The sequence below is a fragment of the Colobus angolensis genome, unplaced genomic scaffold (genome assembly GCF_000951035.1).
Source record: "Colobus angolensis palliatus isolate OR3802 unplaced genomic scaffold, Cang.pa_1.0 Scaffold35, whole genome shotgun sequence".
Classification (NCBI taxonomy): domain Eukaryota; kingdom Metazoa; phylum Chordata; class Mammalia; order Primates; family Cercopithecidae; genus Colobus; species Colobus angolensis.
In genome coordinates, this window is record NW_012116821.1 from 3,594,649 (window position 1) to 3,620,253 (window position 25,605).

Sequence of the window (25,605 nt, forward strand, 5' to 3'; positions counted from 1 at the left end):
TTTCACTCTTGTTACCCAGGCTGGAGTGCAGCGGCGCAATCTTAGCTCACTGCAACCTCTGCCTCCCAGGTCCAAGTGATTCTCCTGCCTCGGCCTCCTGAGTAGCTGTGATTACAGGCGCCTGCCATCACGCCAGGCTAATTTTTGTATTTTTAGTAGAGACGGGGTTTTACCATGTTGGTCAGGCTGGTCAAGAACTTCTAACCTCAGGTGATCCACCCGCCTCAGCCTCCCAAAGTACTGGGATTACAGGTGTGTACCACTGCGCCCAGCCTACTGAGTGTAATTTTTGTGAGTTGATGGTTGGGAGAATTTGCTCAAAGTCAAAACAGAGCATTTCCTGTCCCCAGCCATGTGTCCCTTACCCTCCCCATGGGGCTTTGAGGGCTTCTGACCTCTCAAGGAGTCCCTTTCAGTTCAGCTCAGGAGCAGGCAGGCCTCCTCTTTGCCCTGGCTGGTCCTGGGTGAGCTCCCCCAGCCCCACAGGGCACCTGACCTCAGGGCTCAGGAGCAGGAGCCTCTGTGGCTTTCCCCTGCTTGCCTGCTGGCCTTCAAATTTCCCCCTCTTCCTTGGGCTCCCATGGGAGCTCCCAGACCTGCTCCTGCTGGGCTTCCGTGGGCTCCTTCAGGGTTCCCTGGGGGCTTTTCCTGGTGAACCTGGACAGAGATCCTGGGCAGGGTTACAGAGCCATGGGAGCAAGAGACTCCGCCCACCTGGCCAGGGTCTATCCCTGTGCATGGATCCCAGGCCTCCAGCCCCCGCCCCCTGCTCCCCAGGCGCAAGACGTTCTAGAATGAGCCATGGAGGTTCCTGGTTCCTTTACCAGCCTCCATGTCCCCTGCCTAATAGAGGAAAACTCTCGTTGTTTAAAGCTCAAGGATATCCCTCACAGAGAGCTCGAAGTCACCTCACTGGGAGTGAAGACCATCTCTGAGCCTTTCCCTCTGCTTAGAAATGCCACATGCTCATGCTCAGAGCAGGCACTTCCTGGTTGCCAATTTTATTTGGCCAGACCTGCTTTTCCTGTTTGGTTTGTTGCTATTAGCAACAAGCTCCAGAAGTGTCTCCCTTCCCACCCATCTTGGCAGTGATGCTGGCTGCTAATTTGAAGGAAGAAGGAAAAAAAAAAAGAAAGCCAAAAAATAAGAAGAATAATAAGAACCCCAAGTCTTTTTCCCCTATGCCTTGAGTTGTGGCCCCTCCCATCAGTGGGTGAAGTGCCCGGCACTGGTGAGGGCGGGAGATGGCAGCCACCTCATACGGGGAAGGGTGGGCTCCTGGCCAGGTAGGGAGGGGTACTCTAGCTGGAGACCTGGGTCATGGCCCTGCCTGGGATGGTCCTCAGCCACATCAGTTCGGCCCAGACCAAGGTTGGCGGCCCGGCAGCCTGCCCAGGGCCCAGTGGCCATCAGTCCTGCTGGATGAAGCGCTGGCTCCGGAATGCATGACAGTGAGCCACCAGGCACTGCTGAGCTCCTCCAGCTTCTTGCTCACAGCAAGACTTGGCAGCATTGCATTGATTTATGCTCAGGCCTATCACAATGGTCACATTGAGTCAGACCAGATGACCCCCAAGTGCTTCTACTCCTTCCAAGTCACTAGGACCTCTGGCTGGGCAGAGGCTGGACTGGCCTGACCTGAAGCCACAAGGGCATGGGTACAGGGTGTGAGAGGCCTGGAAGGCGGGTGGCCTGGGTAGGCGGACAGTTTATCCTTTATCACGGGGCTCTCTGGGGAGAAAGCCAGGGAGCTGCCACGCCATGGGAGCCTCATATGGAAGGGAGGGCTCTTAAGGGCATCGTGGTGTCATCAGCAGCCCCTTGCCCTGCTTCCCATCTGTCCCCACCTTCAATCTGGCTCCCTGACCATTCTGAAATAGCATCGGGATGTGGGACCCACCTAGGCCACTTCAGCTGGAGACTTGGTCTCTTCAGAGCACAGCCACCAGAGGCTGGTATGCAGCAGGCTGGGGCCAGTTACCAGGGCAACGGGGAGCTGGATTATGAGCTCTGCAGCCTGCTGCAGCCCTGCTATCTCTGAGGGCCTGGGGCACCTGGGCCACCTGGGCCACCTGAAGAACACAGCAGTCCTTCCACAGCTGTGCCCTCCGGGGAGCCCTGCAGGAGTATGATCTCCCCAGGGGACCACACCTGCTCTGGCTTCTTTTGTCCAAGGGGAACCTTCTGCCCTTTCGCAGGCAAGGTGCTCTGTGTGGGTTTTGTCCCCCCAGGGCCTTTGTCCTGTGCTTCCCTTTCAAGGTTAACTGCCTGGTCCATTGTGAGCTTCCAGCTAAAGCATGTCCTGCGGCAAGTCACCTTGGTTAGCCCCACGGGTCAAGCTATGCAAGGAACTCGTCCTCCTTGTCCTTCCTTCCCTCTGCTCCCCTCACCGCCCTCCCCTCCTCTTTTCAGAAGCTGCTCTGGGCTTCTTGCCACGCAGGCGACACGCCTATGATCAATTTTGACTTCCATCAGTTTGCCAAAGGCGGGAAGCTAGAGAAATTGGAGACCCTCTTGAGGCCACAGTTAAAGCTGCACTGGGAGGACTTTGATGTGTTCACGAAGGGGGAGAACGTCAGTCCACGGTGAGGCTTGCCGCACACTGTGCCACGTCTTCTGCTGGGGGGAAAGCGTCAGTCCACAGTGAGGCTCGCTGTGTGCCGCGCCTTCTGCTGGGTGAGGTGGCAGAGGGGCTGCACCATAGAGGACGTAGAGGACATGTGCCCTGTGAGGGGCGGCTTCCTTCCCTCCCCACTCAGCTACCCTTGCGGTTTCCTGGGTCATAAGCTTGGCGACATTGGGAATCTTGGGTTCCAGCTTCTCCTCTCCCTTCCCACAATAGGAGACAGGCTTTTGAATTTCTCAAGGAGATGTTGAGGCATGGTTTTCTGGCAAAAGAAATGAACTTATAAAGGGGACTGCATTTAAACATGGAGCTCCACGCTGGGACGCAGGCCTGTGAGAGTGAGGGCCACAGTCCCAGTGGGATGGCTGGCATAAACTTAGATTGCTCGAGGAGACCAGGGTATGGACTGCCTTGTTCGGAGCAGAGGAGGAAAACGAAGTCCAGTTCCCTCAGGTCACATGCAGGGGGTCCTCATTATTTGCAGATTCCATATTGGCTAATTTACCTCTCCCTTAAAACTTTTTTGTAACCCCAAAATCAGTACTCAAAGCATTTTTCCTGGACATTCACAGACGTGTGCAGAGAAGTGACAATTTGAGTCACATGTACATGCTTCCAGCTGAGATCAAACAAGGTGATACTCTGTCTTCTTATTTCAGCCCTCGGATGTAAACAAGTGTCCTTTTTGAGATTTAGTACCATTTTTCACATTTGTGGGGTCTTTGTTAGGGGCCCCTCTTTGTTCAAGGATCTCATGGTTTAGTATGGCCCCAAGCGTTGTGCTGAAGAACTGTCTAACACTTCTGAGCACAAGAAAGTGGTGGTGTGCTTTATGGAGAAAATGCACATTAAGATAAGCTTTGTCCCGATATGAGTTACAATGCTGTCGGCCATGGTTCAGTGTTAATTAAACAAATATATATATTCAATAAGGTGTCTTTATATGGAAACATACATAAAACAAGTTTGTATATTGATCAGTTGATGAAAATGTGACCAGAGATTTGCAGGAACCTAACCCTCTATTTCCCCTGGGACCGATGGTTCTGTGTTCATGTCCAATTCAGTGTTCCTACAACTTTATAGAACATAATTGCTATAAATAACAAGGACCAGCTAAACTTTTTTTTTTTTTTTTTTTTTTTTTGAGATGGAGTCTCGCTCTATCGCCCAGGCTGGAGTGCAGTGGCCGGATCTCAGCTCACTGCAAGCTCCACCTCCCGGGTTTACGCCATTCTCCTGCCTCAGCCTCCCGAGTAGCTGGGACTACAGGCGCCCACCACCTCGCCCGGCTAGTTTTTTGTATTTTTTAGTAGAGATGGGGTTTCACGGTATTAGCCAGGATGGTCTCGATCTCCTGACCTCGTGATCCACCTGTCTCAGCCTCCCAAAGTGCTGGGATTACAGGCTTGAGCCACCGCGCCCGGCCCCAGCTAAACTTAAAATGACCCAGTTGTGCAGGCTACTGAGTGTGTGTCCTGGGGTCTGCCTGCCTTTTCAGCAATGCTGGGGATCCACTGGGATGGACACTGGGGCTTCTGGGGGTCTACTGGTGAGGAGGTGGGGGTTCTTAGAACATGTTTTCTCACGCCTGTAATCCCAGCACTTTGTGAGGCCGAGGCATGCGGATCACAAGGTCAGGAGTTCGAGACCAGCCTGGCCAATGTTGTGAAACACCGTCTCTACTAAAAATACAAAAATTAGCTGGATGTGATGGCACGCACCTATAGTCCCAGCTACTCGGAAGGCTGAGGCAGGAGAATTGCTTGAACCGGGGAGGCAGAGGTTGCAGTGAGCCAAGATTGTGCCATTGCACTCCAGCTTGGGTGACAGAGTGAGACTCTGTCTCAAAAAAAAAAGAACATGTTTCCTTGGGAGTCGACAGTTAGACATGGGCCACTGTGCTATGGCCACTGCTTCTTTGAACACAACTTATAACTGTTTACATTTCTTCTTGTCCTAAGTTTTCAGAAAGGCACTTTGCGGATGAACTGTCTTGACTGCCTGGACCGAACCAACACTGTGCAGAGCTTCATCGCGCTCGAGGTGCGTCCCTGCTGCAGCCTTTTCGGCCATCTGTGCCAGGTCCTATGACTTAAGCTGGACAGGCTGAGCTGAATACCTTTAGCGGCAAGATGAGGGTGGCATCAGCGAGACAACTTTCTAACTGTGGGGAAGGTGGACAGGGAGACACTGGGACATCCAGAGAGCGGTCCCCCAGGTGGCTGCTTTCTCTGTCATAGGCACGCTTTCTCACAGCCTCTTGTGAAATGCATCCCAGACAAGGTGGCCCAAAGGCTCCTAGGGAAGAGCAGTTGTGTAATGATTATTGTGAATGCACCATTGGCCAAAGGCAGTGTGAGGCTGGCCGGATGAGGCTGGATTTGAAGCTGGGGAGAGAGACCCAGGTCTGCGTGGCCACAGCTGTCTGGCTGACCTCTCCTGGCTGGGGGTTTGGGGCGGGGTCAGCGCCCCCTGCTGTCCACCACTGTTTGCTCTTCAGCCTCTGGCTGTGTAGCCGGGAGGTCAGGTGTCGGGTGGTGAGAGGAGGGCTTGGATGGACCCTATAGATAAAGTTGGGGTGAGGTATGGGAAGTCACTGTCTGCTGTAGGAACTCCTCATCCTCTGGAGGGGCACAGGGTCTTCCAGGACATGGCATAATCCACAGGCTGCTGAATAAGGAACCTCCTGGGACAGTGGCTATGGGGCCTCCGTGGGAGAAGCCAGTGACGGCCATTCCTTATTCCTCCCCAGGTCCTGCATCTGCAGCTCGAGACCCTGGGGCTGAGTTCAAAACCCATTGTTGACCGCTTTGTGGAGTCCTTCAAAGCCATGTGGTCTCTGAATGGCCACAGCCTGAGCAAGGTGTTCACAGGCAGCAGGTCCCTGGAAGGGAAGGCCAAGGTAGGGCCACGCCAAGGGGGCAGGGTGGGGGCCCCAGGGACCCCCCTCACGGCCTGCGGTCTGGGCTCTTGGCAGGTGGGGAAGCTGAAGGATGGAGCCCGGTCCATGTCTCGAACCATCCAGTCCAACTTCTTCGACGGGGTGAAGCAGGAGGCCATCAAGCTGCTGCTGGTTGGGGACGTCTACGGCGAGGAGGTGGCAGACAAAGGGGGCATGCTGCTGGACAGCACAGCGCTCCTGGGTAGGGCCCGCCACGGACAGGGGGAGGCGGGAAGGCGGGGGCTCCGCGGCCCCACGTTCCCACCGCCTCTGTGCCATCCAGAGAGTGGGTGGCAGACGTGCCTGGGGTCTGAGCAGTGGACCATGCACCTTGCAGCTGTCACTGCCTCTCCCAGGAGCCTGTGCTTTCCAGCTGGGCCTGGGAGCTCACACGTCCTCTGTCTGTCTCGGCTTGCACTGTGTTTCCATCCTGAGAAGCGGGAGACACCAGGCGGGCTCAGCGAGAGGCCATGCACTCTCCTAAACGCATCGGTGCCTTTGAACGCTCACCCACTCCAGAAACTTCCTCAGCTGCTTGGGTTCTTGGGCCTTTAGCAGGTGATGTTGGCCTTGGGAGCTTCCTATGAAGTTGGCCTCCAGTTTCTGTTTTGGACCCTGTGGAAACAGAGGAGGAGGCGGATGCTGTAATCTCCCAGGGATGAGGGCACCTTCGGGTCTCAGCGGCAACACAGCGTGGTTCCATCAATATAGGAGGTTCCTTTGAGAGCATTTTAATGACATCTTCTTACCTGAGCCTGTAAACATATTAGGTCGCATGGAAAAAGGAGGAGAAACCCAGCATTTTTCCTTACAAGAATGTACAAGTTTCGCTTTAGAAACATCAGGTGTTTTTGAAAAATGAACTAGCCCATGCTTAGAATGGGTTCATGGCCCTTTTCCACTCTCACTCTTTCTTCACTGGGGGAGCGCTTATTTGGCTTGCGACAGGCCAGGCGATATTTAGTTTCTACTCTGGAAACAATGCCAGCTCTATAAAAGGTGAACGAAGCTCCATGTTGTACAGTGAGTCTCATTTAATAGCAAGGCAGACATGAGTTAGATTTGGGTTACGTCACAAGTTTAAACGATGGAATATATTTTGGCTATTGAGAGGATGGTGATGGTTCTGTGTAGTGACCTTTTAAAGCCTTAAGTCTGGGGCAAAACAAAACATATCAGACATGCAGGCTGGAAGGCAGAGGATGCAAAGGTGGCTGTCTGGGTTGGTAAGACACTTAAAGGTATAGTGGATATGGGCACATCCACATTGAAATATGGTCAGTTACAGCATGCCCTGGCTTAAATTCCTATGCCTTGTTCTTCCACGGAGTGGACAGTGAGGACATGGCTTTTCCCTGTCATGTCTGAGATCCCTGTGATCTGATGTCCCATGGCTTCTGGCTTCAGTTGGGGACAGCGGTGTAGATGGTGAGTTTCCAGTCTTATGTTTTCACACCTTTATTGCAGAAATGCCATAAGGGAAGCACCGTGGTGACCATGGTTTTAAACCTTTTGTCGCCTTCCTAAGGAGCATACCCTGGTTTATCTGTAGAGGCTCATGAACCATCTGTCTCTGCCAGGCAGCCTCTTCTTTTTGGAGGACGCCTGAGCTTTGGAACTGCAAAGAAATGTGCCTTTTTATGCCTCCTGACAGTGACTCCCAGGATCCTGAAAGCTATGACTGAGCGTCAGTCTGAATTCACAAATTTCAAGCGGATCCGGATTGCCATGGGGACCTGGAACGTGAATGGAGGAAAGCAGTTTCGGAGCAACCTGCTCGGGACGGCGGAGCTGACCGACTGGCTGCTCGACTCGCCCCAGCTCTCGGACGCTGCTGAATCCCAGGGTGAGGGCAGTGGCTTCGGGGGAGACAAAATCCAATTCCACCTCACCTGACATGTCAGGCTTGACCTTTTAGTGGCCATCGTCTTGTGGAATTTCGTCTTTGTGTTTTCCCTCCTCACAGTGTTTAAATAGCACCGTGGTCTAACTGTCAAGAATGCTGCCTCACAAGTAACTTTGACTTTTCTCCTTTCCCGAATGTTTAGAAGAGTTAGCAGATGGTGAATCTCTCTTTTCTCTTTGCATACAGTGATGGTGAAGTCTTAAGCTTTCATCAGTAGAATCTTTTTGTCACCAGGCTGAAGGTGTGGCTTCTAGAGCCATGTAACTGTGAGGACGGGAGCCAGGCCTGTCTTCAGTGTTTTGTTTTTGTTTTTGTTTTTTGTTTTTAGACGAGTTTCACTCTCATCACCCAGGCTGGAGTGCAGTGACACAATCTTGGCTCACTGCAATCTCCACCTCCCAGATTCAAGGAATTATCCTGCCTCAGCCTCTTGAGTAGCTGGGATTACAGGCACCCAGCACCACACCTAGCTAATTTTTGTATTTTTAGTGGAGATGGGGTTTTGCCATGTTGGCCAAGCTGGTGTCGAACCCCTGAACTCAGATGATCCCTCTGCCACAGCCTCCCAAAGTGCTGGGATTACAGGTGTGCGCCACTGCGCCTGGCCCTGCCTTTAGTGTTGATATTGACCAAGAACGGCTCATCCCTGCCTCTCCCCAAACCAACTCTATTCATCTGCTTTAAGTAGTCACAAAATAATCCATGTGCTATTTAGGAATAAAATAATTCCAAATGTTGACACCTCACCTTTTATCTTGTAAGATACACTATTGAATGGCCCCAGAACTTAAGATCTGAAGAATAAGTGATTCTTGTACAGTCAGCGTTGACTCAGGGGCCTTACTTTTTTTTTTTTTTTTTTTTTTGCCTCCTTGGACTCAGGAAGACACTTGTGTTTCAGGTTTTTGCCTGTTGGTGAGTGACCTGTGGTCTAGCTGACATGTGGTGGCCCATGTGGACATTCATGCCCCACAGCTGCCTAGGTGGTGCCCAGAGCCCCGTCCCTTCCTCTGCACATGCCATCTGTGCCCTCCTTTCTGCCTCAGAGGGCAGGTGGCAGAGTCCACCATTCAGAGCCACTGGGGCTCTCTGTGTCGGTGGTAGCCTGAGTTGCTGCTTGTGCCTCCAGAAGCCATTCAGGATACCCTCTGGAGCAGGTCCATCAATGCAGAGGGTGCTTAGCACAGCTGTGGCTCAGGAGCCATCCCTCCTCTCCCCACTGAAGTGACTCCTCTTCTTTTCCCTGCAGGAAGGTGTGCGTGTTGTTAGCAAGCTGGCTGGTGTTTTGCAGGGGATCTTTTTGGGGAAGACACTAGCAGGCTCCCCAGCAGTCCCACTAGAGATGCACCAGGTTCCAGAGAAGGAAAGGAAAGTGCTGTGGTTACTGCTGCCAAGCAGACCAGACAGAGGGACAGAGATTGTTTTTTCTTTTTTTTTTTTAAGGAAAAAGCTTTAAGTCAGGGAAACTAGAGGTTCCACGTTGCCCATTGTGGCCAACAGAGAAGGAAGTGGACAGCCTGCCTGGCCTCTCACTGACAGAGGACACGTCTTCCTGGCTGGACCCTGGGGAGGCAGGCATCTCACTTTCTGCAGGAGCTATGGCTGGGCTTGGGGACTCAGGAGACTGGGTGTCAGAGGTCGTGACTGGAGAGATTCAGTCAGTGGCTACAGGGTTATATTAAACTCTGACCTCTCCCCTGTTCAAAGGGAACAGAATGGATGGAGGGCCCCTCTGGGCTCACTGTGCTACGTTTAAGCCAGGCATTTCTGAAGCAGATTCCACTGGGGCAGTTCCCAGCAGCAATGATAGCCACCTGGAGTTGGACTCAGGCAGTGGACAGCGTGGCTTGGGAGAGGGGGCTGGGGAACCCCATGAACTCGTAATGCAGGACTTGGTGGTCCTGACTTCTGTCATCTCTTGCCTTGCTTCCCAGATGACAGCAGCCCAGCTGACATATTTGCTGTGGGGTTTGAAGAGATGGTGGAATTGAGCGCAGGGAATATTGTCAATGCCAGGTAAGGGGCCAGGTGTGTGGGGCCGGGCGGGGACTTCCTGAGTCAGGTGCCTGGCTGGGAGCAGAGCCTCTGAGGCTCTCCTGGAGCCAGCCTGCTTCTGAGTCAGCTAAGCTGTGGCTCTGGCTGTGTGGGGATCTGTCACCTGGCTCCTTCTCCATGCTCACACATGCACCGCCCCGTTCTTTCCCTGCTACTTAGGAAGTAAAAGGAAGGGCTGATGATTGCTGTGTTTTCTCTGCAGTGCTCTGGCCTTGGCCACTTGAGGCTGATTTACACTGCCAGAGGGAGCTGGCATGTGTGGACCTGGGATGCAAGGGAAGGGCGGGGCTGGAACTGGGAGAGTGGTTGACTCATGTTTCCTAGGGAGAGGTGAGAAAGCGCGAGTGCCGGGAAGAGGTACTTTCCTCCTGCATACCAGGGCAAAGGAAAAAATCAAAACCACTGGATTTGTATTTGATACGAAGTCAACTGGACATTCCCCCACCCCCTGCTAAACTGGCCTGGCTTTATTTTAAGGAACTTTCTGAACAAATAAATAAGACTGACTCTGTGGGGCTGCTATGAGAAGGTCCTGGGTTGGGTTTCAGAGGTCAAGGAAGGGCTGCTGTGGTGTGTGAGACATGGCCAAAAATACCTAGATCCTCCACTAGAAGAGGGAAAGCATGACACTCATATTGGGGTGCAGGCAGTGTGAAATCAATTCTGCAAAGAGAATAGGCTTGGGCTGGAGCATTTGGTAGGTGGGAGATAGATGTGCTTCCAGCCATCTGTAAACAGCATCGTTTCCTTTTCTCTTCCAGTACTACCAACAAGAAGATGTGGGGTGAGCAGCTTCAGAAAGCCATCTCACGCTCTCATAGATACATTCTCTTGACTTCGGCACAGCTGGTGGGCGTCTGTCTTTATATCTTTGTACGTCCATACCATGTCCCGTTCATCAGGTAAGAACATTCCATTTACACACATCTGGGGAACAAGGGGTTGTTAGTCTTTGTGTTTTGTTCTTTGACTTCCTCCTCCTCCTCCATCCCCTTCTGTAACAGGAATCAGGACTTGCCATTATTTTAGATAAATGTAGCAAAAACCCCCTAGGAAAAACTGAGCTGAATAGAATATTGTCTGGCAATTAAAAAGCCACCATGGGAAACGTCCAACTCAGGAAGCTGAACTCTTAGAAAGAGTGTTACATGATTGTCATCGCCCAAGCTCAATTCTGTGCAAGGAAAGGGGTTCCTTGTTGGAATCTTATAGACAGGAAACCTCTGACCAAGAGCTGAGTAACTCACTGGGAAATGCCAACTCTTTTGTCTCTTTTTAAAAGAATTCTAAGTAGAAAGGACCTTTACAACTGGGGCCTCCTTGTCATTTCTCCAAGGTGCATGCTTTGTGAGCATCGGAAAGGGGGCGAGCTTAGGGGCTGCATTCCTCTTAGAGTGTGGGTGTGGGTGTGGGTGTTTGGATGCTGGAGGAACTCATCTTTTCCCCAGCTTGCTGATGGCCTCATCTTTCCACCTGGGCCTACTCATGGCTTTCGAATTTCCACCAGCCTTTCGGCGGGCTGGCAGCAAACATTGAACTGACCTCCCCACTGAGCCCCTGGGTCCCGGGAAGGGCCTGTGCCTGTCTAGAGCACCACAGGTGCACCCCTGCTGCACCTGGAGACTAAGGCAGTGCTGCCTGTAATCCTCTTCTCTGACTTTCAGAAGATGTTTAGGTCCCTATCCCTCTGCTTGTGTTATTTTGCCAGCTTGGCAGTATCCCAGGTTAGCAGGTGAAGGTTAGTAAGGGTTAAAGGCAAGGGCAGGGTGAGGGTGAGAGAAAGGTCTCAGAACTGAGGAGCACAAGGTTTCCCAGGCTCAATGTCCTCGGCTTCAGGCACCTTTAGCCCTGAGCTGCTTCCGCCTCCACCCCTTCCATCAGTCATCCCTCCAACCTTGTCTACCAGGGAGCAGATGCACCAGCAGGCCTCAGTCTGTGGCACGGCTGTGGAAATGTTAACAAATGTGCTTGTAGCCCATGTTTCTATGGACTGGTATGCATTATGAGTTGGCATTTTAATGCGAGCAGGCTCTGGCGTTGCATAAAAGTCCGTTTGAGACCATCTACCCAGCCCAGCATAAATAGCTGCTGGTTTCCTAGCTCTTAAAATGCATTGATTGCTGGGCGTGGTGGTTCATACCTGTCATCCCAGCACTTTGGGAGGCCAAGGCAGGCGGATCACTTGAGGTCAGGAGTTCAAGACCACCCTGGCCAACATGGTGAAACCCTGACTCTACTAAAAATACAAAAATTAGCCGGGCATGATGGTGGGTGCCTGTAATCCCAGCTACTTGGAAGGCTGAGGTGGGAGAATCACTTGAACCTGGGAGGCCACCGTTACAGTAAGCCGAGATCACACCACTGCACTCCAGCCAGGGTGACAGAGTGAGACTCTGTCTCAAAGTAATAATAATAATAATTAAAAAGTTGATTGCCTAGATGACACCTCCCATGCATGGCATGACAGCTGCACAGGAGTGGGGTGGGCTGGTGGGTGGTGATATTCGTGCTGCTCCTGGTGGCAGTGAGAAGCTGGGGAGATACAGGGATTGCCCTGTCTTCAGCTTCATGGGGTGCTCAGGTGAGCAATGAACGCTTCCCAGATGGGGCGTGGAGGAGGTGTCCAGGCAGCAGCGGGCAGCAGGAGGGAGGCGGCTTCCTGACCGGGAGTCGATGATGGCCAAAGTGGCCGCTTTGTTGAATTGGACAGACTCTGAGCTGATGATTTTGGAGCACTCAGAGCGGCAGGTCCTGAGCTGCTGCTGGGCCCTTCTCTGTGACAAAGCAGGGTCATGTTTCTCCTTCAGGACCTGACAGCATGCACACATCCTTCTGTTCCAGGGACGTGGCCATCGACACAGTGAAGACAGGCATGGGGGGCAAGGCCGGGAACAAGGGCGCCGTCGGCATCCGCTTCCAGTTCCACAGCACCAGCTTCTGCTTCATATGTAGCCACCTGACAGCCGGACAGTCCCAGGTGAAGGAGCGGAATGAAGACTACAAGGAGATCACCCAGAAACTCTGCTTCCCAATGGTGAGCAGTGCCGTGGGGGTGGCCAGCACCTCCCTGCTCAGTTCAGTCCCAAACGTGATTGTTGATAGGAACCAGGCATTGGGAACACAACCACAGGGAGGGCCCCTGCTTGGAGGGCTCAGCACTGGGGGAGGGGGAGAAGGCTGTGTCACCCCATGGAATTGACCTGGGGTGGGGTTAGCTGTGTGCCTGGAGGGAGCCAGCTCTGCAGCATCCCTCCCCTCCTGTTGCTGTACATTTCCTGAGTGTCTACATGGTCGCTGGACTTTGTGTGTGTGCATTTTCTGATTTTCTAATTCAAGTGATGGTTTAGGGAAGAAAACCGTGTCCATGGTCTGTCCTGTCCAAGTGGTAAAGAGTTGAATCCACACAGCCTGAGACTCCACCTTCCTGAGATTCACAGTCTTCACATGTACTCTCTGTGGTGGCTCAGATAAGAACACCCTTTTGACCAGTGGACCCTTTTTGACCGGGAACATGGTTCTTGAGCAAGGAGCCCGGATCCTCCCTGTCCTCGAAGCTGCAATAGTGAACCACACACTGCCCTCTCGTGGCAGTCCAGAGGGTTTCATTCTGAAACTGGAGGATTTTCTTTTCAAATCTAGACATTAATGTTCTCCTTCCTGTGCAAAGATGCTACCCGGCACAGCTTCAGCGTGTGACACACATGAGGTCCACCTATTCCATGAAGTGAGGATAGACTTCAGCTGTTCTTGCCACAAAATATTCCACTGTCTGAGAGGTGGCGGGCTGGGTCATGGAGCTCCTTAAAACTGATGTCCCATTTTACTGGGCTGCATGAGCACTCAAGGCAAAATTTCTTTAGTTTTCATTAACAAGTGCCACAATTCTTGTTGGAGTTATTTCTTATGTTAAAAAAGAAACAAATGAGAAGTTTTCAGCTGTGTGTAATGTAGTTTAGGGGAAAAAAAGAAAAAAGAAGTCTAACCCTTGTCACTCAAAAAGTGCTATTTTGGGGCCAGGCATGATGGCTCACACCTGTAATCCCAGCACTTTGGGAGGCTGAGGTGGGCGGATCACCTGAGGTCAGAAGTTCAAGACCAGCCTGGCCAACATGGTGAAACCCTATCTCTACTGAAAATACAAAAAAAAAAATTAGCCGGGTGTGGTGGCGGGCCCCTGTAATCCCAGCTACTCGGGAGGCTGAGACAGGAGAATTGCTTGAACCCAGAAGGCAGAAGTTGCAGTGAGCTGAGATCCCACCACTGCATTCCAGCCTGGGTGACAGAGCAAGACTCCATCTAAAAAAAAAAAAAAAGTGCTACTTTGACATAGTAAGCTTGGGATACATAATAAGTAAAGGATTTATAATGTAGTTCTTTTCTACAATAAAAATATTGAGGGACCTGTTAACAGTCTACACTTCTCTTTTGTTTTTGTTTTTGAGACAGAGTCTCGCTCTGTCGCCCGGGCTGGAGTGTAGTGGTGTGATCTTGGCTCACTGCAAGCTCCACCTCCCGGGTTCAAGCGATTCTTCTGCCTCAGCCTCCTGAGTAACTGGGATTACAGGCGTGCACCACCAGGCCCAACTAGTTTTTGTATTTTTAGCAGAGATGTTGGCTAGGCTGGTCTCGAACTCCTGACATCAAGTGATCCGCCTGCCTCAGCCTCCCAAAGTGCTGGGGTTACAGGCGTGAGCCACCGTGCCCAGCCAACATTCTACACTGATATTGTCTGATACTGTAGTCACTGGCCATAAGTAGCTATTTAAATTTAAATTAATTAAAATTAAATAACATTTAAAATTCCTTGCTTTCACTGGCCACATTGAAAATGATCAGTATCCACGTGGCCAGTGGCTCCCGCATCAGACAGCACAGAGAACATTCTGGTGCTGCAGAAAGTTCTGTTTGGCAGTGTTGTCTAGACACTCATTTTATTTGGTTGGGACCCGTTTAATCTTCTGTCCAGATTATTGTCATGGGGGGAGTGGAAATGCCTCATATTACAGGAGAAGAGAAACTGATTTGGGAGTTAGGCAGATGGGAGCTGAAATCCCATCTGTATCATGCACTCGCTGTGTAACCTTCAGCAAGTGCCTTTGTTTCTGAACTTTTGTTGTTTGTTTTTTTAATCGAAGAGACAGCTGGTGGTATCTGCTTTGTGCACCTGGAACAGAGCCCAGCCCTTGCGGATAGTTGATCCGCAGCAGCTGCTGTCATTGTGATTCCTGGGGAAGAGACAGGAAAGGCAAGGACCCCGGGAGCTCTCCGGGGCTGAGCTGGGGCTGTGGGTTCGTAGGACTGGGCAGGATGGGAAGGAGGAGCGAGAGATGGAGAAGGGTCACCTGAAAAAGCTCAGGAAGTTATATGAAGGTGCACATCCTGAGCATGTATGCTGCTCTTTAGAAACCTCATTCTCCTAACGCTAAATGCTGGGTGCTGCTTCCTAGGAGCAGACACTCCAAAGCAAAGGCGCATCTGGTCTTCCGGACGGGATCCGTGGAGGAAATGCTGGCCATGTTGCTCTCCTCTGTTTAGGGTAGGAGCTTCCCTCAAACCACTCAGAAACACTACTATTTAAAATTAAGCCATGTAAAAATGCCTCCATAGTTGTATGGGATGAGTGAAAAATGAGATGCTCTAGTAGAAAACTTTGTTTTTTATGTAACATTTTAAGAAAATACTCCTGCTTGTCCCAGTGAGCTTGTTTTTCTCCCCTCTCCCACCTTCCTTGCAAGATGGGCTGAATGATTATTATTTTCTTTTCAATTTAGGGGAGAAATGTTTTTTCTCATGATTATGTATTTTGGTGCGGCGATTTCAACTACCGCATTGATCTTACTTATGAAGAAGTCTTCTATTTTGTTAAACGCCAAGACTGGAAGAAACTTCTGGAATTTGATCAACTACAACTACAGAAATCAAGTGGAAAAGTAAGTTGTGCTTTAAACGTATTTTTTAGCAGCTGCTCCAAGATGGAATGACATCTATGAGATGTAGAGGCTGGTGCAGCAAATTCAGTTCTGTGAGTGGATTTCACTGTTTCCAACATTGTAGGAAACAGGTGGACTTGTGAGGTTTTAGTACAGGAGTGGCTGTTCATACACATATCCTGTCCCTCTTTTTTTTTTTTTATTTTGAGGCAGGGTGTTGTTCTGTCACCCAGGCTGGAGTGCAGTGGCACTATCTTGGCTCACTGCAACCTCTGCCTTCCAGGTTCAAGTAATTCTCATGCCTTGGCCTCCCGAGTAGCTGGGGTTACAGGGGTGTGCCACCACACCTGGCCAATTTTTATATTTTTAGTAGAGATGGGGTTTCATCATCTAACTCCTGGCCTCAGGTGATCCGTGCACCTTGGCCTCCCAAAGTACTGGGATTACAGGCGTGAGCCACCGTGCCTGGCCGACCTTCTCCTCCTCCTAATACTGTTATTTTAGTGCCTGTTTGCTTCCTAGCAGGATGGGCTGAGATGAAATTACCTGTGGAGAAAGAAGCTGGTTAAATGTGTGAGGGCCAGGTGCAGTGGCTCACACCTGTAATCTCAGCACTTTGGGAGGCTGAGGTGGGAGGATCACTTAAGTCTAGGAGTTTGAGACCAGCCAGGGCAACATAACAAGACCCCATCTCTACAAAAAATACAAGAAAATTAGCCTGGTGGTAGTGCACACCTGTAGTCCCAGCTACTTTGGAGGCTGGGGTGAAAGAATCACCTAAGCCCAGGAGGTTGAGGCTGCAGTGAGCCAAAATAACACAACTGCGTTCCAGCCTGGGCAACCAAAGTGAGACCCTGTTTCAAAAAAACAGTATGGGCCAGGCGCAGTGGCTCATGCCTGTAATCCCAGCACTGTGAGAGGCCGAGGCATGCGGATCACTTGATGTCAGGAGTTTGAGACCAGCCTGGCCAACATGGTGAAACCCCATCTCTACTAAAAATACAAAAATTAGCCGGGCATGGTGGCAGGTGCCTGTAATCCCAGCTACTCAGGAGACTGAGGCAGGAGAATCACTTGAACCCAGGAGGTGGAAGTTGTAGGGAGGTGAGATTGTGCCATTGCACTCCAGCTTAGGCGACAAGAGCAAAACTCCGTCTCAAAAAAAAAAAAAAAAGTGTGAGGACAGGGCAGATAAGGTCTCTCCTGAAGCAAGATCGGATGTTCTTGGAGGTTTACTGTGTCTTCCCATTTCAGCCCCTGCCAGTGTGTGGAGTGCTAAAGGGTTGCCACATGGACAAGAGACCACACCAACCTCCTAAAGCAGGTTTTCCTGTCTTCCTACCACCAACATTCTCACATCCTTTCACTGATCCCCGAGAGAATGAGGGTGTGTCTGTCCCTTGGTCTTCCATGGAAGCAAGGCCAATCCAAAGCTAAACAAAGAAAAGAAGGACATGCATAGGGGCTCACGACTGTAATCCCAGTACTTTGAGAGGCCGAGGTGGGAGGATTTCCTAAGCCCGGGAGTTTGCGACCAGCCTGGGAAACACAGGGAGACCTTGTCTCTACCAAAGCTAAAATTAGCCAAGCATGACGGTGAGCGCCTGTGGTCCCAGCTACTTGGGAGACTGAGGCAGGAGGATCACATGAGCCCCAGAGGTTGAGGCTGTAGGGAGCCGTGATTGTGCCACTGCACTCCAGCCTGAGCAAAAGAGCAAGACCTCGAGGAGAGCGAGAGAGAAGTGACTTTCACTCTGTGCTCTGTGTACTTAGCTCATTTAGTCAACAAACATGGATGAAGGTCTCGGTGGTTGTGGGCCGGACATCGCACCAGGCATGGGACCGTAAAGATGAGCACCCCTGACCCCTGCCTCGGACCCTGCACTGTCTCCTGGGGGGCAACAAGCAGACAGTGGATAGATCAGACACTGGAGCGGGTAGGAAGATACGAGGGTGGTGCGTCCCTCAGTGGGATAAGCTAAGGATCACTTTTTTGCTAATTAAAAGACACACATATGTCCAGTTTCAGACAGATTTTCAAATGTAATGGAGCTTGTGTTACTTTTTAAGAACAGGGACTTGCGGTGCTGACGAGTTGATGGATGCAGCACACCTACATGGCACATGTATGCATATGTAACAAACCTGCACGTTGTGCACATGTACCCTAGAACTTAAAGTATAAAAAAAAAAAAAGGAATAGGGATTTGCCTTTTCAGTTTTCATTTTTGTATATAACATTCAGGATCTAAAAACTAAGGTGACCTGATGACTTCTTTTTCTCCCAATAGATTTTTAAGGACTTTCACGAAGGAGCCATTAACTTTGGACCCACCTACAAGTATGATGTCGGCTCAGCCGCCTATGATACAAGCGACAAATGCCGCACCCCTGCCTGGACAGACAGGGTGCTGTGGTGGAGGAAGAAACATCCCTTTGATAAAACAGGTGAGGGGGCCATGCCCATTCTAGAGCCGACAGGGGGTGAATAAGAAATGCGGTGGAGGGAAAGTCACATTTACCCAGCCCTATGCGCTGCTACAGAAATCAGTTTCTTCATAACCCCAGATGGCACAAAAGTCATCGCAGACCTTAACCCCTAAGCTTTGGAAGTTGTGCTTTCAGGGAGCCTCCCCTTCTGGCCTCTTTTTTTTTTTTTTTTTTTGAGACGGAGTTTCACTCTTGTTGCCCAGGTTGAAGTGCAATGGTGCAATTTGGCTCACCACAACCTCCACCTCCTGGGTTCAGGCCATTCTCCTGCCTCAGCCTCCTGAGTAGCTGGGATTACAGGCATGCACCACAGCTAATTTTGTGTTTTTAGTAGAGACAGGGTTTTTCCATGTTGGTCAGACTGGTCTTGAACTCCCGACCTCAGGTGATCTGCCCGTCTCGGCCTCCCAAAGTGCTGGAATTACAGGCATGAACCACTGCACCTGACCTCCTCTGGCCTCTTTCTAGAGACAGTGAATAGATCTGACCCTGGCTCTCCCTGCCCCTGCCCCTGCATCACAGCTCCCCCCACACCCCCACCTCTTTTTTCTGGGTGGGGAAAGAGTAGGGGAGCATGAGGTTGCCTCCCTGCCTGTCCCCCATGCTCCCCCTCATGTTCTTTATCCAGCTTGTTTTGTTCAGCTGCACTCTTACCTGCTTAAAGCCCTAATTCCAAATTGGACATGAGTAAGACACAGTAAAAATAAGTTAAGTTTTTAAAAATCATTAGGTATCAAGTATGTTTTCAACAACTGTTGATGCCCAGGTAGGAAGTGAAGTTTATTTAAAGTTAGAATATCTGTAACTAGTACATTAAAAAAAAAAAAAATAGCCGGGAAATTGCATCTGTAAAAAGAAAATACAGATTTTCCTTCAGATGAGTTTGTGAACACCTGAGTGGCCCCAGGACTCTGAGAGGCAGGGCCCAGAATGAGTCCGCGTGTTCTCAGCTCCTGCAGCTCTTACTTACTGTACCAATTGCTGCCAACCTCCTGGGATTCCTGGAAACCCAGCAGCAACACTGTGTCTTGAGCCCACAGTGGGCACGCTGGCGAGGACTGCAGGCATGGTCATGACTGTTTTCAATAATTATATGTGTGGAATGTTTTTAACCAAAGGCCCCAAAGCATCCGAAGCCTGGCTTCAAGGTCGAGGAGTAAGGAGGATGAGTCTGGGATATGGGGTGGTTCATGGTGTAGGCCTCTATTGTGGAAGTGGCACGATTGCATTCTTGGATATTGACTCGATTCTATATGGATCTCTCGAATGGAACTCCTGCGAGTAGCTGGAGAACTCAACCTTCTGGACAGTGATTTAGATGTTGACACCAAAGTCAGACACACCTGGTCTCCTGGTGCCCTCCAGTATTACGGCCGTGCGGAGCTACAGGCGTCTGATCACAGGTGAGGTCCTCACTTCCATGGTGCTTTCTCCTGTGTTGGGGAAGGCAGCGTCTCCCTCTCCACAGGGAAATGCATGCTGTGCCCATAGGGATGTGTGTGCGTGTGTGGGTGCGTTTGTGTTCATACAATGCACCAAAGAACAAAGAATGATAGAACAAATATCTGTGGACCCACCACCAAGAATTAATAAATGTTAGCATTTTGTCATTGCTCCATATCATAAATGACATCATTTATGAAAATTTCAAAGATGCAACCTACGTGTTTTGTGGCTTTTATATTTTCTTAAATGATATCGTTGTGCAACTTGCTTTTTTGTTACTATTTTTGAGATACAGTCGTGTTGATGTTATAGATCTGGTTCATTCATTTGTAACTGCTGTGTAGTATCCCACTAAATATGTCCGTGGAACTTACAACTTACCCATTCACCTCTTGATGAATATTTTCTCCAGGATTCAGGATTTTATGATTACAAACACCATAGGGTTTTCAAATCTGGGATGCACTCCTTTTTTTTTTGAGACAGAGTCTTGCTCTACTGCTCAGTCTGGAGTACAGTGGTGTAATCTCAGCTCACTGCAACCTCCGCTTCCCAGGTTCAAGCAATTCTCCTGCCTCAGCCTCCCAAGTAGCTGAGATTACAGGTGCACACCACTCATGCCTGCCTAATTTTTGTATTTTTAGTAGAGACGGGGTTTCACCACGTTGGCCAGGCTGGTCCCAAACCCCTGACCTCAGATGATCCACCCGCCTTGGCCTCTCAAAGTGCTGGGATTACAGGCGTGAGCCACCACACCTGGCCTTAAGATGCAGGGCTTTTTAAATGCTCTGTGCATCATGCATTGAGGATAGAATGAAGGCAGCAGAGGGAGCACCATGGGCACCAGTGCCTGTGCACTGGGATTGCTGCAGAGGAAGACTCACCCTGCAGAACGTCTGTAAAGACAGAGGGGAGAATGGCATTTGAGGGTGTGAAGAGGGAAGAGTTTGATTTTCCCAAAGCTGCTGCCTAAACTCTCATATCAGTTTCAACTTTTACAGGGAAAGAAATTAAGAAAAAGAAGGTAGGGAACAGCTGGTCAACCAAAAAACCTTTTTTTTTTTTTTTGAGACAGAGTCCTCCAGGCTGGAGTGCAGTGGCACAATCTTGGCTCATTGCAATCTCCACCCCCAGGGTTCAAGCGATTTTCATGTCTCAGCCTCCCAAGTAGCTGGGATTACAGGCGTGCATCACCATGCCCGGCTGATTTTTGTATTTTTAGTGGAAACGGTTTTGCCATGTTAGCCAGGATGGTCTGCAACTCCTGGCCTCCAGTGATGTGTCCGCCTCGGCCTCCCAAAGTGCTGGGATTACAGCCACCATGCCGACTCTTTAGATAATTCTAAATTCTTTAGATACCTGTTGTTGCAAATACATACCTAGAAGTGAATCTTGAGGAATCTTCAGATGTGTGACATCAAGGTTTGCTAGCTCAATGTATTTTGAAACCTTAATTTAGTCAATATTTCTTGAGGGCCCTTACATGCCAGGCCCTGTTGCTGGCCTGGAGAAAAGCAGTGAACAAAACAGATGAGACCATGTTATCATGGAATTTTCTGGACAGAACAAACAGACAATAAACAAACATGTGCTGTGAAAGAAAAAAAAGTAGTGGCAGGAGTCAGGCCAGAGTTGAGCTATGTTCAATCAGGCTACGTAATTTTTGTAATATAGGATTTTCTGAAAATTTGTAAGTAGAGTAATACCCATCCCTATGTCAGAATTACTATAAGGATTGTATTATTTCCTGCTGGACTCTTTTCCTGTTTACATCATGGATTTTTACATTATTCCTAATGATTGCATAGAGTACTACATAAGTGTATCATAACTGTTTCTCCATTAAGAAACGGAGCATTTTTGCCTGGCGCAGTGGCTCATGCCTGTAATCCCAGCACTTTGGGAGGCCGAGGCAGGCGGATCACCTGCAGTCAGGAGTTCGAGACCAGCCTAGCCAACATGGCAAAACCCCATCTCTACCAAAAATACAAAAATAAGACAGGCGTGGTGGCATGCACCTGTAATCCCAACTACTTGGGAGGCTGAGGCAAGAGAATCACTTGAGCCTGGGAGGCGGAGGATGTAGTGAGCCGAGGTCGTGCCACTCTACTCCAGCCTGGGCAACAGAGGGAGACTCTCACTCAAAATTTAAAAATAAAACATTTCCCTTTTGTTCCCCTCCCATCAACAATGCTGTAAATGATCAACCTCATGCATTAAATCTTTGTCTGAATCCCTGGTCATTTCCTTAGAATAGGGTCCAAGAAATGAGATTACTAGATGAAAAGAGATGAACAATTTTGGAACTCTATGTGAAGTGCCAAGTAGCCCTCTGAAATGCTTGCACCCCTGGCAGAGTGCAGATGTCTGCTTCCCCACCTCCTTGGTGGTACTAAGGATCACCATGTCAAAAATCGTTGCTGATGGCTGGTTATTTTCCAAGTACTGGGATATGTCGTTAGAGAACCACACTTTATTTTTCCCCTCAAATCATCTTTAGATAAAAATGCCAAGGTGATACTAAGATTAAGGAAAGATGAAGACTAAAACATGAGGGCAGGGCAGCTAGCCTGCAAATCCACCTGCCCGTGGCCACATTTGCAGGTTGTTGGTGTTGATTGTTTATGGAGAGCCCTGGGGGACAGCGGCTGGGAACTGGAGGCCGGGGGTGTGGACATCTGTCCCAGGCTAACTGTCATCCCTCTTGTGTTGCTGTCTAACGCAGACCCGTGCTGGCGATCGTGGAGGTGGAAGTTCAGGAAGTCGATGTGGGTGCCCGGGAGAGGGTTTTCCAGGAAGTATCCTCTTTCCAGGGCCCCCTGGATGCCACTGTTGTAATAAATCTTCAGTCACCGACCTTAGAAGAGAAAAACGAGTTTCCTGAGGACCTGCGTACTGAGCTCATGCAGACCTTGGGGAATTATGGGACAATTGTTCTTGTCAGGTAACTGCTCCCCTGGTTGATGTGGGTTCCAGGGGATGTCGGTGAGGATCCGTGAGAGCTGCTAGGTCGTTCTTGGCACTGACTTGGCATATCATTTATTCCAGGATCAACCAAGGGCAGATGCTGGTGACTTTTGCAGACAGTCACTCGGCTCTCAGTGTGCTGGATGTGGACGGTATGAAGGTATGCTGTTCTTGGCCACACTGTGGAGTGGGGTCTGATCAATCCCTGTTTTTACGTGGGCATGTCTTCTCCCTCCTCTTGCCCTGACCTGTGCCTAACCTGTGCCGTTTTTTTTTTTGTTTTTGTTTTTGTTTTTTTTTGGTGGGGGTGGGGGACAAGGTCTTGCTCTGTCATTCAGGCTGGAGTGCAGTGATGCAATCACAACTCATTGCAGCCTTGAACTGCCAGGCTTAAGTGATTCTCCCATCTCAGCCTCTCAAGTAGCTGGGACCACAGGCACGTGCCACCACGCCCAGCTAATTTTTTAAATGTTTTGTAGAGACAGGATCTCACTCTGTAGCCCTGGCTGGAATGCAGTGGGATAGTCATGGTTCACTGTAACCTCAGCCTCCAGGGCTCCAGTCATTCTCCCACCTCAACCTCCCAATGTGTTGAGATTACAGGCATGAGCTTTCATGCCTGGCCACCAATCTGTCTTTATGTATAGACACCATATGTGCGAGAGGGAGTTTAGATTCTTCGCTCTGGTTCTGAGGTGTCTCATGTCTGGCTCTGGCTACTTGCAAAATAGGGAGGAAGGGGGGGAACGGTGGCTTATGCTTATAATCCCAGCACTTGGTGAGGCCGAGGTGGGCAGATCACCCAAGGTCAGGAGATCGAGACCAGCCTGGCCAACATGGCAAAATCCTGTCTCTAGTAAAAATGCAAAATTTAGCCCCGCACAGTGGCTTACGCCTGTAATCTCAGCACTTTGGGAGGCCGAGGCAGGCAGATCATGAGGTCAGGAGTTCGAGACCAGCCTGGCCAACATAGTGAAACCCCGTCTCTACTAAAAATACAAAAATTAGCCAGGCGTAGTGGCGGGTGCCTGTAATCCCAGCTACTCGGGAGGCTGAGGCAGGAGAATCGCTTGAACCCACGAGGCAGAGATTGCAGTGAGCCGAGATTGCGCCACTGCACGCCAGCCTGGGTGACAGAGTGAGACTCGGTCTCAAAAAACCAAACAAACAGAATAGGGAAGAATAATGTCAGTCACTGTGTCTCGCGTTAGAAGGCAGCTCTACCAGCAGCTGTAGAAGCTTAGCCATTTTAGAGTGTAGTTCTCGCCTAGTTACTTGATCTGTCTATGCTCGCACCGCCATGTGGGAGATTGTTCCAATCTTTGTCTTTAGAGTATGTATTTTGGAATATGCAGCTCATAGATAGTTTCCATTTTTATAGTGTCTTGGCTTTAAATTTGTACCAAATGGGAAGCTGGAGATGACAGTTCAACTCTTTTTTTTCTTTGAGATGGAGTCTTGCTCTGTCACCCAGGCTGGAGTGCAGAGGTGCAATCTCAGGTCACTACAGCCTCCGCCTCCCAAGTTCAAGCGATTCTCCTGCCTCAGCCTCCCAAGTAGCTGGGACTACAGGCACACACCACCACGCCCAGCTAATTTTTGTATTTTTAGTACAGACAGGGTTTCACCGTGTTGGTCAGGCTGGTCTCAAACTCCTGACCTCAAGGGATCCACCTGCTTCGGCCTCTCAGAATGCTGGATTACAGGTGTGAGCCACTGCACCCAGCCCAGTTCAATTTTTTTTCAACCAGATATATGAGAGCTATGCTGAGCCTGCCTGAGGTCTGGATCCTTGGTTTTTCATGGCCAAACGTGAAGATTGGCCTTATTGCAGGTGTGTGGGTTTTAGTGAGAAGCATTGTGTGATCAGCAGGAGTCGTCATGATTTTTATTTATTCCTGGGTGGCCGCTCTGCCCTCCCAGGTGAAAGGCAGAGCAGTGAAGATTAGACCGAAGACGAAGGACTGGCTGAAAGGTTTGCGAGAGGAGATCATTCGGAAACGAGACAGCATGGCCCCCGTGTCTCCCACTGCCAACTCCTGTTTGCTGGAGGAAAACTTTGACTTCACAAGTTTGGACTATGAATCAGAAGGTTAGTGACCCTGCAGGGAAGGACAGGCAAGCCATTCTTCAAGCAACAGGCCTGAGCTTTTAAGGACACCTTCTAAAGCCTCCCTTGCAGAAGTGACAGAGGACACCTGCAGGACAAGCCATCTGTCCCATGTGATGAGCATGTTTGTATGTGTGGACGATACATGCTGTGCTACCTGGGACCAGAGGCGTCTAAACTTAGGCTACAAACTGGCTTTGAGGATGTCAGGGCTGTGGGCATACCGAAGGAGTTGGGGTACCATCCCTGCTGGCGCCCTGGCCCTGGGCTGTGTGGCAGGGTGCAGGTGTCCTGACAGGAGCTGAACCAGTCCCACTGATGAAAGACTGAGCCTTTCACCCTCATTGTTTTCACCCAAACTGTGATTCATTTCCTTCTCCCAGGGGATATTCTTGAAGATGATGAAGACTACTTGGTGGATGAATTCAGTCAGCCTGGAGTCTCCGACAGTGAACTTGGGGGAGATGACCTCTCTGATGTCCCTGGCCCCACAGCACTGGCTCCTCCCAGCAAGTCACCTGCTCTCACCAAAAAGAAGCAGCATCCAACGTACAAAGGTAGCCTGACCCTTCTGCCACGGAGTCAGCTCAGGACAGACTTCTCTTTTTCTCGTGGCGCTCTGGCACTATGTGATATCAAATATGCAGGTCCCAGGAGATACCTAAACCAGGCAGGCCAAGCAAGGGGTAGGGACTGAGCCCTGCAGAGGTAGCCAGCTCCAACACCCTGATTTCCTCTAGTTTATTTTTTTTACAATAACTTTTACCCCCATAACACACCAGATTCAAGATAATTCCTGTTTCCTCTGGATATTCAAATGGCCACGGTTCTGAACTGGTTTTATATTTGTGATTATTTCCTGCCCTCAACAAAATTCTTCTGATTCGGCCAGGTGCAGTGGCTCACGCCTGTAATCCCAGCACTTTGGGAGGCCAAGATGGGCGGATCGCTTGAGATCAGGAGTTCAAGACCAACCTGGCCAACATGATGAAACCCCGTCTCTACTAAAAATATTTTTTTTTTGGCCGGGCGTGGTGGCTCAAGCCTGTAATCCTAGCACTTTGGGAGGTCGAGACGGGCGGATCACGAGGTCAGGAGATCGAAACCATCCTGGCTAACATGGTGAAACCC

At 50.2% G+C, this 25,605-nt stretch overlaps 1 protein-coding gene across 2 annotated transcripts in view; it reads left to right on the forward strand.

Annotated features, from left to right (window-relative positions):
• Positions 1-25,605, forward strand: part of SYNJ2 (synaptojanin 2) — an 86,132-nt gene that overhangs the window by 45,177 nt on the left and 15,350 nt on the right. For both annotated transcript variants that reach the window (XM_011952759.1, XM_011952758.1), the window contains exons 8-22: positions 2,413-2,585; positions 4,591-4,672; positions 5,382-5,531; positions 5,607-5,772; positions 7,225-7,416; positions 9,411-9,492; positions 10,293-10,433; positions 12,373-12,565; positions 15,303-15,461; positions 17,753-17,909; positions 19,237-19,354; positions 22,123-22,341; positions 22,446-22,524; positions 24,288-24,456; positions 24,858-25,031. In XM_011952759.1, the coding sequence (XP_011808149.1) occupies positions 2,413-2,585; positions 4,591-4,672; positions 5,382-5,531; positions 5,607-5,772; positions 7,225-7,416; positions 9,411-9,492; positions 10,293-10,433; positions 12,373-12,565; positions 15,303-15,461; positions 17,753-17,909; positions 19,237-19,354; positions 22,123-22,341; positions 22,446-22,524; positions 24,288-24,456; positions 24,858-25,031 (2,254 nt within the window). The remainder of the gene's footprint in view (positions 1-2,412; positions 2,586-4,590; positions 4,673-5,381; positions 5,532-5,606; positions 5,773-7,224; positions 7,417-9,410; positions 9,493-10,292; positions 10,434-12,372; positions 12,566-15,302; positions 15,462-17,752; positions 17,910-19,236; positions 19,355-22,122; positions 22,342-22,445; positions 22,525-24,287; positions 24,457-24,857; positions 25,032-25,605) is intronic.